General features: G+C 39.4%; 1 protein-coding gene across 1 annotated transcript in view; it reads right to left on the bottom strand.

Annotated features, from left to right (window-relative positions):
* Window positions 1-7,736: 7,736 nt before the first annotated feature.
* LOC110960332 (collagen and calcium-binding EGF domain-containing protein 1-like) overlaps window positions 7,737-12,265 on the bottom strand; it is a 43,693-nt gene continuing 39,164 nt past the window's right edge. The window contains exons 6-11 of the mRNA XM_022207534.2: window positions 11,704-11,837; window positions 11,404-11,518; window positions 10,939-11,078; window positions 9,544-9,579; window positions 9,124-9,159; window positions 7,737-8,875 (exon numbers count right to left, since the gene is read on the bottom strand). Of these exons, the coding sequence (XP_022063226.2) occupies window positions 8,687-8,875; window positions 9,124-9,159; window positions 9,544-9,579; window positions 10,939-11,078; window positions 11,404-11,518; window positions 11,704-11,837 (650 nt within the window). The 3' untranslated portion in view covers window positions 7,737-8,686. The remainder of the gene's footprint in view (window positions 8,876-9,123; window positions 9,160-9,543; window positions 9,580-10,938; window positions 11,079-11,403; window positions 11,519-11,703; window positions 11,838-12,265) is intronic.

The raw sequence follows: 12,265 nt of genomic DNA on the forward strand, positions 1-12,265 counted from the left end.
GTCGCAATTTCGAGGGTGTTGTATATGTCTAGCGCATCCTCACCAACTGTGTGTAACATAATTGCGACCTTCACTGGTTCACCTTTCTCATCCGCGCTGGTAGCTGTCATATACAGCTTAAACCGCTGTTCCCAACGGCGCCAATTTTCTGCTAGGTTGCCTGTCACCACCAGCGGTGCGGGCGGCTTGAACTGGTCCATGGCTTCGAGCAAAAACAAACTTTCTTCCCACAGCGGAGTTACAACGAAAGAACTAGCCTAATGGTGTCTCGTGTCTCATGTGGATGAAGAAAGCACCTCTTCTGACACCATGTTGTGTGCTTGTAGCACTAAAACAAAAGAGCGAGCCAACTTTACCGGGTGAGCACCGTGTATATGACCTTTATTTCTTATTTCCCTGGTGCGTTCTGTCCCGAACCACAGCTAGACCTCACTCGTCGAGAACAGACAATGTGCACCTTAGGCAGAACCAATCGAACACTGATGATAAGACATCTCTAACAATATATCACAAATAGAGTGCCCATCATGCAACAAGCTGTCCGGTTGTTATAAACGAGGCCCGTGAAAAATAAATGATCGCTGGAGGTGATAAAGATGAAATGTAATAGTTTATGCCACCATGAATCTGATTTTAACATCCATACTATTAGAAAGGCTGATAAGAGCATTTATGACTATTTGTTTGGTGTCATAAAGGGAAGTGGGCTGTTTGATTAATACGAGCAGCTGGCTGGCGCCAGATTCAGTACATTCTGATGTTGCATTTAACTTACAGAGGTGGTAATGGGCCGGTTTATATACTAAAATGTGATCTGTCACACATGTGAGATAAGCAGAATTATAGCTAACACATTCTGCATTTCCCTCAAGTGCTGCATTTGATATGCACACTGTGTAAATGTGGGTGAGTAATGCTTTTGTTTTCACCAAAGAAATATTCACACGGGTGACAAGATGCTATCTGCTAATGTGGTTTATACAAAAGTGCAAAACTGATTGGTTTCCTCATTCAAAAACATTTAAATCTTGGTCAGATATACGCTGCAGGGATGGATTATACCGAGACTTCACCCATTCAATCAGTGTATCAGCTCAGCAGTTTTTCTTTTATATGCATTTTTTTCAGCAGTCTTGCCAGTGAAACAAACCAGTTAAGGTTTAAGCTCCGTTGAATTTACCTCGGAATAAATAAAGTATCTATCTATCTATCTATCTATCTATCTATCTATCTATCTATCTATCTATCTATCTACAAATACTGTTGCACCTCAACTGTTTTTGCTCCGACTCATCCAGATTTCCAGAACAGTTCCAACGACACGATCTAAAAATCTGTTGTGAGCGAACTGACAGCCATCAACGTGAGCCCTAACCTTAACCCTAACCCTAACCCTAACCCTAACCCTAACCCTTTTCTCACGCTTGCTGTTGTTATTTTACTCTCCAGTCCATTAGCGACACTGCTGCCATGAGCCGGGGTCGATAAACCATGTGGCCGGGTTCCTGAAACAGATAGCAGCTTCTTAATGGAGTGAAAAAGTAAAAGCAATTAAAGCTGCAAGCAGCATTGGAAGGGTGCTCGCATCCTTGCTGGTCGGCGAGTCCATGCATGTCCACCAGGCGGCATTTCGCCCGAGAGTGCATGTCGAACTGTGAACGTGATGAAGGTTGGACTCTGATCACACATGTAAAATTTCAGGCAGATTGGAGCATGTACAGGCTAGTCGTAGAGCTTTTCCTATCCATCCACCAAGCGACGCTGTGACCGAGAGTGTATTTTGGTCTATGGATGTGATCAGGATTGATCTCTGATCACACATGTAATGTTTCAAGCAGATCGCACCATGTACAGGCTAGTTTTAGAGCATTTCCTTCCATCCAGCAGGCGGCGCTATAACTATGACTTTAAATCAGCATGTGAATGAGATCAGGGCAGGACATTGATCATACATGTAAAATTTGGTCCAGATTGGACCACGCGCAGCTGAGATATTAATAATTCAATTTTCTTTTTTTTTAATTATCAGAGTATTGCAGTTCATACATAATTCAAAAGCATACATTCTTACAGCTGTCTGTGTTTGATGTTAATAATCTGGGTTGCTGAACAGTTTCAACAGTAACCTCCCATCTTCATTACCGTAGACCACAATGCTCCTCTTTTTTTTTTAAAATAACAGTTAACATACACACGTGGACAAAATTGTTGGTACCCCTCAGTTAAAGAAGGAAAAACCCACAATTCTCACTGAAATCACTTGAAACTCACAAAAGTAACAATAAATAAAAATTTATTGAAAATTAAATAATCAAAATCAGCCATCACTTTTGAATTGTTGATTAACATAATTATTTAAAAAAAACAAACTAATGAAATAGGGCTGGACAAAAATGATGGTACCCATAACTTAATATTTTGTTGCACAACCTTTTGAGGCAATCACTGCAATTAAACGATTTCTGTATTTGTCAATGAGCGTTCTGCAGCTGTCAACAGGTATTTTGGCCCACTTCTCATGAGCAAACAGCTCCAGTTGTCTCAGGTTTGATGGGTGTCTTCTCCAAATGGCATGTTTCAGCTCCTTCCACATATGTTCAATGGGATTCAGATCTGGGCTCATAGAAGGCCACTTTAGAATAGTCCAACGCTTTTCTCTCAGCCATTCTTGGGTGTTTTTGGCTGTGTGTTTTGGATCGTTGTCCTGTTGGAAGACCCATGACCTGCGACTGAGACCAAGCTTTCTGACACTAGGCAGCACATTTCTCTCCAGAATGCCTTGATAGTCTTCAGATTTCATCGTACCTTGCACACTTTCAAGACACCCTGTGCCAGATGCAGCAAAGCAGCCCCAAAACATTACTGAGCCTCCTCCATGTTTCACCGTAGGGACAGTGTTCTTTTCTTCGTATGCTTGGTTTTTGAGTCTATGAACATAGAGTTGATGTGCCTTACCAAAAAGCTCCAGTTTGGTCTCATCTGTCCAAAGGACATTCTCCCAGAAGCTTTGTGGCTTGTCAACATGCATTTTTGCAAATTCCAGTCTGGCTTTTTTATGAGTTTTTTTCAGCAGTGGTGTCCTCCTTGGTCGTCTCCCATGAAGTCCACTTTGGCTCAAACAACGACGAATGGTGCGATCTGACACTGATGTACCTTGGCCTTGGAGTTCACCTTTAATTTCTTTGGAGGTTGCTCTGGGCTCTTTGGATACAATTCCAACGATCCGTCTCTTCAATTTGTCATCAATTTTCCTCTTGCGGCCACGTCCAGGGAGGTTGGCTACTGTCCCGTGGGTCTTGAACTTCTGAATAATATGAGCCACTGTTGTCACAGGAACTTCAAGCTGTTTAGAGATGGTCTTATAGCCTTTACCTTTAAGATGTTTGTCTATAATTTTTTTTCGGATGTCCTGGGACAATTCTCTCCTTCGCTTTCTGTTGTCCATGTTCAGTGTGGTACACACCTTTTCACCAAACAGCAGGGTGACTACTTGTCTCCCTTTAAATAGGCAGACTGACTGATTATGAGTTTGGAAACACCTGTGATGTCAATTAAATGACACACCTGAGTTAATCATGTCACTCTGGTCAAATAGTTTTCAATCTTTTATAGAGGTACCATCATTTTTGTCCAGGCCTGTTTCATTAGTTTGTTTTTTTAAATAATTATGTTAATCAACAATTCAAAAGTAATGGCTGTTTTTGATTATTTAATTTTCAATAAATTTTTATTTATTGTTACTTTTGTGAGTTTCAAGTGATTTCAGTGAGAATTGTGGGTTTTTCCTTCTTTAACTGAGGGGTACCAACAATTTTGTCCATGTGTGTATAACATAGCATAACAGGGATGTACAAAACCAAAATGAAAGGAGTGAATAAAAAAGAACATTGACGAAGAAAGGAAGGTAATTGTGGGGGGAACAAAGTGGCTGTTTGAAAATATTGCTGTCAAGTCAAGACGAGCAAATATCCATTCATTTCCTTTTCCACTAACAGGTAAGACATGTTTTTAGTCAATCAGATGTGTGCTGGATACTGTTCTGTGTCTTTTCATAAAGGAAACCCATTTCGCCCACATCTTTGTAAACTTGTCCGTTTGTGAATTAAGTGAATATGTAATTTTTTCCATTTGATATATTTCGTTTACTGTATCTACCCATTCGCTTATTGTAGGAGGTTCTGGGTGCGTCCATCGCCTTGTGATATTTTTCTTAGCTGCCAATACCATTATTCTAAATAGATGTTTGGTGAGACAGCCCATCAAAAAATCATCTTTTCCTAGAATGAATGTTTTAAAGTGATTGGGTATCTTTGTGTTAAATATTTCCTCCATTATTTTATGTATAAATTTTTAACTTGGAGCACTTCCATAACATATGACAATGATCTACTTCTTGATCCCCGGAACATCGCCAACATTTGACCACTTCTCCTGTATGACAAGTTCTTAATTTTGGTGTGATAAAGAATCTCATTAAACATTTCCATGCAAACTCTCGCCACATGTGTGAGCTTGTGCTTTTCCATAAATGTTCACAGTAACTGTACCATTGTTCTTTTGTTATTTTAACAGCTCCTTCTTTTTCCCATTTGGTCTTAACATAATCAGTGGAGTATGTTTTTTTTTGTCTGAAAAGCTTTGTACAATCTTGAAATGGTACCTTTGCTGGATTCCCCTGTATATGCCTTTAGTACTTCTTTTAATATCAGGTCCTCCAAGTCTACAGAATACTTGCTTTTACATTTTTCAAAGTAATTACGTAACTGTAGGTACCTGTAAAAATCCTGCTGTTCCAAAGGGAAAACTTGTTTAAGAGTCTGAAAATCCTTTAGTTGTACATCCTTTATTAGTGAAAAAAAAGTTGTGATACCCATGTCTGTCCACTTTTTAAATCTATCGTCTAGCTGATTGGGTTTAAAGTCTGGATCATGTGCAATCCATCAGATTATCCAAAATTTATCTAACATTTTATATTCCATTTTGATTTTATTCTAAGTTTTAAGTTGAAACTTAATCCATGGATTTGTCATTTTGCTTATAATTTGGGTTATCTCCTTGTTTCTCCAAGACTGCCTGTATTGGAAGGTCCTCTAATAAAGTATTTTCTAAGTCCTTCCATCTAGCATTATAATGCTGATTACATAAATTTAATAGAGGTTTGATCTGAGTTGCATAATAATAATCTTTTAACTTTGGGATTCCCATTCCACCTTCTTTTTTTGTGAACTGTAATGTTTTATATCGTACTCTCGGTTTTTTCCCTTGCCAGATAAATCTGGAAAGAATTTTATCCCATTCCACAAATTGTTTGAGTTTTTCTCAACTGGAAGAACCTGAAACAGAAACAGAATTCTGGGGAGGACATTAATTTTAATGGATTCTATTCTCTGGGTTAAATTCATAAATGGGTTAGAGTTCCATCTTGATATATCAGTTTTTAATTCATGGAAGAGGAGGTCATAGTTCATGTTTTGAATTTTGGCTAATTCCTTTGGTAACCATATCCCAAGGTAATAATTCAATTTTCATGGCGAAACATCGAAATTTGCTGCGCCGCCACAGACACGCCCTTTGATGACAAGTCACCATTTTCTCTGGGAAGTGTAAAAAAATGTGTATTTCCTGATACCACAAGGTGGCGCTATAACTGTGAATGTATATAACTTCATGGATGTCGTTAGGGTGGGACTCTGATCATAGGGTTAGGGTATTTTACATGTAAAATTTCAGGCAGATTGGAGCATTTTCAGGCGAGTTAGACAACACTTCCTGTTTCATGGCGAAGGATCAATATTTTTGGGAGTCGCCATGGCCACGCCTTTTGACTTGCAAAACATTTTGATAACTTTTCATCAGGAAGGACTGTTGCATATACTGGCCTAATTTGAGGTCTCTCGGACTTACCCCCATTAAGCAGAAAAAATTTACAGCTAATTCAAGATGGCTGACTTCCTGTTGGGTTTAGGGCATGGCCGTGATTGACTTTTACGTGTGCCCTGATGTGCTGCATATGCCCCCCAAATATTGTGACTGTAGATGAAACGTCGTGACAGTTGGCCTAATGATCACTTTTTCAATTTTGCAGGAGGCGCTATGGAGCCATTTTGACACACATGTGCACAACTCCCGTAAAATATCAAATTTTTCGCCAGTCCTGATGTGCATGCAAAGTTTGACGCGTTTTGAGGTATGTTTAGGCCGCCAAAGTGGAGTTTGAAAAGACGGGAAAAGAGTGAAGAAGAAGAAAAAGAAACCCTAGGGTTTGGATAACACTGAAATTAATTCATAAAATTTTCAGATATGTTTCAGATACATGGTACAGCTCTTGTCATTTGATTTCAAGTAATGTCATTGGCTTGTGTCACTGTTTGCTTCTGAAGTTTTCATTTGCTAAAGGCTTCTCACTTCTGTTTTCTCACCCCAGTGGCGGAAGATGATTATCTAATCACCATCAGATGTTTTATTAAGGTGTGGCCTACAAAACACACAAGTGCCTTTGTCCTGCTGTCATTGTTGATCTGTAAGAAAGGATTAAAAACAAAATGACATCCAAAATAAAGATAAGATTTTTTTTCAAACTCTGTTTTCTTCCTGGGAACAGCACCTCACTACAGCCTCCTGTGCATTAACATTTTTATTAATTATCTGTGAATTAGCACCCTCTGCTGGTGGCACTGAGTGGATCATCAGAAGTTCTCGTCAACTGTTGCTAATTGAATGCAAATCTCTGCTGTTGTTACATTAACTAATTTATTTATCACACAAAAAAAAATTCCAGGTTCTTGTGACATTAAATCAGTCTGTGGGGATCTGTGGGCAGCTTACTAGTATAAGTTCTCTGGCTGGTATTACAAGATTTGCGTCTTTAAAAAATACATACAGATCTTATTACCATCACTTTTAAGCCAGTGCAGAGGTTTGCTGGATAAAAACATCAGAGAATCAACTGATCTAATTCATTTCCACTGTCAGCAATGTGCAAACTACACCATGATATTTGGATTACTTTTTTCCCTTTATTGTGGCCAGAAATGACAGAGAGGTGTACAGCATTTACCAGGCATTTCATTTAGCTTTTATTGCCACTACTGTTACTAAAAAGAATATAAATACTAAGAACAGGGAAATGAAAAGGGGTCATTGCTGTCTGCTTTCAACACCACATATGTTTAAGTTTGTTTTTCTTGTCTGTTCCGAAAATGACTTTTTTTCTGATAAGGAGTTGTAGTGAGTAAAGTTTCTGATATTATCATACCATGCTTTGATGCTGAAGTGAATCAGTGATACTGGATGAATCATTTATGAATAATGTAACAATAATTTGAACTTTGAAGATGCATGCTTTGACTCCCATGTACACACATAGAAGAATGATTTTTACAGTGAGCATATTTTCAGCTGTCCATGGACACATAAGATGAAATATTTACAAATAGGAGGCTGTTTAACCTGATTAAAGCCTAAAATGTTTGCGCAGATATTTAAACTATTGCAAACTATTGCTTTCACCATTTTATGGTGTTAAACAGAAGTGCATTTCAACCAGATCAGTTTGGGCTATTATTTCTGATGTCAATGCAATATTCACATTATTTTCTACGGACCTTGAATACGAGGAGCCAAGTGGGGAAAAACATGCTAACAAACATTATTCTTTGATGGATCCACTTTGAATAGGCAGCAAAATTTGTAAAGTGATGATCTGTCAAAAAAAACAACAACACAAAATTGAAAAATTAAACTGCATTTAGACAAACCTTTATTGATAAACCAGTTAAGCCCTTTTTTGCATCTGCTTTTTAGAAAAAAAAATACTTTCAAGAAGCCTTCTTTTTGTTGTGTCTGCCAACTTTAAGGATATGTGCAACACTCATCTTTATGAAACTGTTCACAGTAGGAGTATATTCTCAACTTGATGATAATATATGAGCTTCCCATTGTGTGAATCCAGTTAGATTCCTTTTAATTGACATTTTTCTTGTCTAAAACCATTTTCTGTAATATCTATTACTGCAGATACTTTCCAAGCAGCAGATACCAGCAAAGTGTACCCATTAAATGTTGTTTTTTAATTTGAATTAAAGTTGAGCTGTTTAATTATACAGTGTCAGCAATACCACACTCATGAATCTCATGATTTAGTTTGTGAAGGTGCCTCAGAGAAAAGCTGCACAGCTCAGACTTCAGCAGACAGGTGCAGGGGAGGCTAGCAGTGCAGGTCCTGGGTCTTTACACCAGCGCCCTGCAGGCAAACTGTCAGTGGCACAGCAGAGCTTCCATGGACAGACTCAGGAACAGGAAAAGATGTAGACGATAAAGTTTGTCGTTTGAAGTGGTTCAGCTCAGAGGCACAGCTCAGAGACTCAGACATAAAGGCTCACGCTGCATCTTTCTCACTCTTTGTCCTGCACGCACATCCCTCACTCACATCCACGGCATGTGAAAGGCAGCAAAACAGTGCTTGCAGTGGTTAAGAGAGATTGTATCTCTTGGGTTTACTGTCTGTAGCATTGTTGAGAGTTCATTCAGTCAGTCATTGCCCTGTTTGTCCCAGTCGTGAGGTTAGGAAATATGTACATGTTGATACTATGACCACCAGCGTCTGTGATCAACAAAACAAGGAGTCAGGTTTGGTGTTTGTTTTTGCTGGTTTGAGTGAGTGTCACTCTGAGCAGGATGTCAGAGGTCAGGTTTTGAGCATGAGATCTCCTTGTCCAGAGCCCCAGTCAACAAAATCCACTTCCCCGCTGGAATGAGGAGGACTGTCCAGAGAGATGCCTCGCCGCTCCCCAAACACCTTCTCCTGCAGCTCAATTATGTCGTTGCGGATGTCGGCCATCATTAGCAGAAGGAAGTCGAAGGAACCGGGTGGTCCCTGGAGACAGATGAGAAATTGAGGAACTGATGAAGATGACCTGAATGTTATTTCTCACTGAGGTTGACGCTGAGTAAACACACTTTGAGTAATTACACAAATTACTAAATAACACAAATCTAAATAATAATTATAATAAAGTAAGGTGAAGAAGTGATATTTGCAAAGAAGGCAGGTGTAGCATTTCTTCATCAGCAGAGTCATTGCTCTAAATGTGAATATGTGTTTAATCTATAAAATCAACTTACAGGCGGACCTCTGGGACCTGGAGCTCCTCTGTCACCCTGCAGGCGAGAAACAACAGAAATAATACGTCAATGTGTGGACGAGGACAAACGGACTCAAATCAGAAACACACACTTGTGTGTTATTCAGTGACAAACAGCTTAACTGAAGTGACCTGAACACACATCAGTGAGTGTTTACAAGCCCTATAGAACTACAAGTGTTTGTACAACACACTATGATCGTTTCCGAGATTCTTCAGTGACAACCAATCAATGAAACCAAATCTATGATAACATTATCTTCACAGAATCGGTTGTAGAGTAGATCTTATATGTTGAAAGATAATACAGACATCATGGGGTGACTGCAGCCCCACACAAGCACAAAGTACAGAAACAAGCAAGCACATAGGAGGGGGAAGAAATGTTATAAATCTATACCTTTAATCCATCTCTTCCTGAAGCCCCTGGTGGCCCCTGTAGGAATGATTAGATCATGGGTATAAGAAAATCAGCAGGCTTTTCGACATACCGATACATAATGTGGCCAACATAATGCAGTGGGCTTTTTATTTATTCAGAGCAACAGTGTCTGGCTTAAACTAATATCCCAAAGCTAGTGTTAGATCCATGTGGTCTTTTACCTGCATGGCAGTCTCTACTTATAGAAACAAGCATGCTCACGTCACAGGAGGGAAAACACAGAATGAATCCTAACACTAATGACGGTTGCAGTTCATTAAGGTGTGACAGTTACAGGGTTCTGCCAGTGAACTTTACGTTATGATGATTTTACACTCTCAAAAATAGTTTTTCTAGGCTTTTAGTATGTATACATATAACATACAGTATATAGCATACACAGTATATATAATCACATACACACATAAAGCCTTTACAGTCTAATAGTTGACCATGTTTGCTGGGTGAGGCATCCTGTCATCAGTCCTACATCTCTCTAAGAATGATATATAAGAAGAAAGACTCAGTGGTGGCATCATGTCCAGCTCTCCTAATAAACATATATCTATGACTTACAAGAAAACTCAACAGGCAGTCTGAAGCTCCTTAACTGTTTCATGGAAACTGTGACTGACATTTGTGTACCGTGACAGCACAACTGACAGACTGCGCACGTTTGCATGTATTAAGTGTTTTATGGATCAACAAAAATCTCAAAAAGCAAGTTAGTATCAGGGCACAATTTACAGTAAGTGAAAATTGAGCAATCTGCCAGTATTAAGATGATTTCAGTGTCTTCTTAAGAAAGATCTTGTCAAATTATCTTGTAGTATTATAATTTGGAAATATGTCAGATGTGAGACTGATGGACTGTTACATTCTGTGGTGTGTTTGAGAAGGTAAGGTAGGTTGTGTTCTTTCTTCTCTTTTCCTTGTTCCCAGGTATGGCCGGTGGGAGTGGTTAGGTGCACCTGTGGTTCCTTATCATCAGGTGGGGATGATTGAAAGATGAGCCATTCTGAGCGTCGTGGCCAGTGGGCCAGATATGCTGCCATGTGGTGGTGTTGTTGTTGTTTCACATTCTGCTAAAGGACAAGTGTCTAGTCGTTGAAGAGCTGTGTGATGTGAGCGGCTTGGTACTTATGAAGCGCACTTTGTGTTAAAATCGTCTTTTTGGATGAATAAATTTCCTGTTTTTGTTGTTCCACAATCAGTTTTTCCTGCCTCTGTTTCTGTTTCTTCTTTATAGTTGTTTCTCGGGGACGTAACATGGACTGTTTTCTTCCTGTCACTCTTTCTGTTCATAATCAGCCACTCTGGTGGGACCTAAACTCTGTGATCACCCATAAATCATAGAGACAGTTTTTGTCTTACCACAGGCCCCCTGCGGCCTCTCTTGATGTGTTTGAGATCAGGCTCTGGACCCATGGGTCCCATGTCTCCCCGTGGACCCCGAGGGCCAGGAGGGCCCATCTCCCCTGGGTCCCCTTTCTTTCCTGGTTCTCCTGGGTGACCTGGTGAGGACAGATGGATGATGTGACGAAGAGAAATTCTAAAAGTGGAGACTGCAGAGTGACACATAACATAACAGAAACATTGTAGCACAAATATGATGGAAAACAGGGCAACATGAAGGCGTAAACATGACTAGCACCCTCCTCTATGCTTGCTTGCTTATACTTTAAATTTTTTCACAATCTGCTTTGTATTGTTTTGTGTGAAACAAATAATTTTTTTGATTTAGATTTTTTTTAAAATTACCTGACCTTACAGCTCTCCCTGTATAGACACCACCTGTAGTCAGTGATGTCTCTAACATTATATTTATCTCTACATTACCTGGAACCCCAGGAGCTCCTGGAGGGCCGGGTAGACCTGAAAGACCCTGGCTATCGGGACTTTTTCCTGCTCGACCCAAAGAGGGTTTGTCACTGCTGTTGGCCAGGCCAGGTACCTACAAACACAAAAAGGAAACAGTAAATACAGAGTGTGGTTCCACACAGTTCATCTGCTGTTTGTAGTCTTTCTCACTTTACATCTATTGGCAATTTTACAATAACTCTGGTAACTGAAAGACTATAATAAAGAATATGTGGTCCAGTAATATTTAATTTAATTGCTCCAAAGGAAAGCTGTTACCTGGTTGGGTGACTGAGTATTTCCCAGCCTGAGCTTTAGCTGGAGCAGATTGTTTTTCATATTCATAAAGTCCTGACAGGTGAATGAGCAGGTACCAGCGCTCATCAAGGTGTCCGACTTCCCCGATGAACTCACTGCACAACGAAACAAAACATATATTTACTTTTTTCAGCTGGCAGCAAAGTGTAGTTTCTCAAACTGCACAATTGTTAATGATTTAAAAAAAAAAAAAAAGGGATAGATGCAGTATACGCAGACAAACTAAAAATAGCTATTCAATGCAAATATCTAAGTGTTTATAACTAATTTACTATCTATTTTGCAACATCTGGGCCCAGAAAGACTTTTATGAGACTATGGAGTTGAAAACAACGGGATAAAAGAAAAAATAAACATACATAGATAGTATAAAACTGACTGCAGTATGACACAAAAGGCACAAACTAGATATCAGTGCAGGTTTGTTGCTGAATTAACCAGGATCTGATAAGATCCTCAAAAGCATTTTGGAGCGAATTTCAAATACCCACATGTGGCTTACAGAATTTTCTCTTTCCACAGG

The sequence above is a fragment of the Acanthochromis polyacanthus genome, chromosome 2 (genome assembly GCF_021347895.1).
Source record: "Acanthochromis polyacanthus isolate Apoly-LR-REF ecotype Palm Island chromosome 2, KAUST_Apoly_ChrSc, whole genome shotgun sequence".
Lineage (NCBI taxonomy): Eukaryota > Metazoa > Chordata > Actinopteri > Pomacentridae > Acanthochromis > Acanthochromis polyacanthus.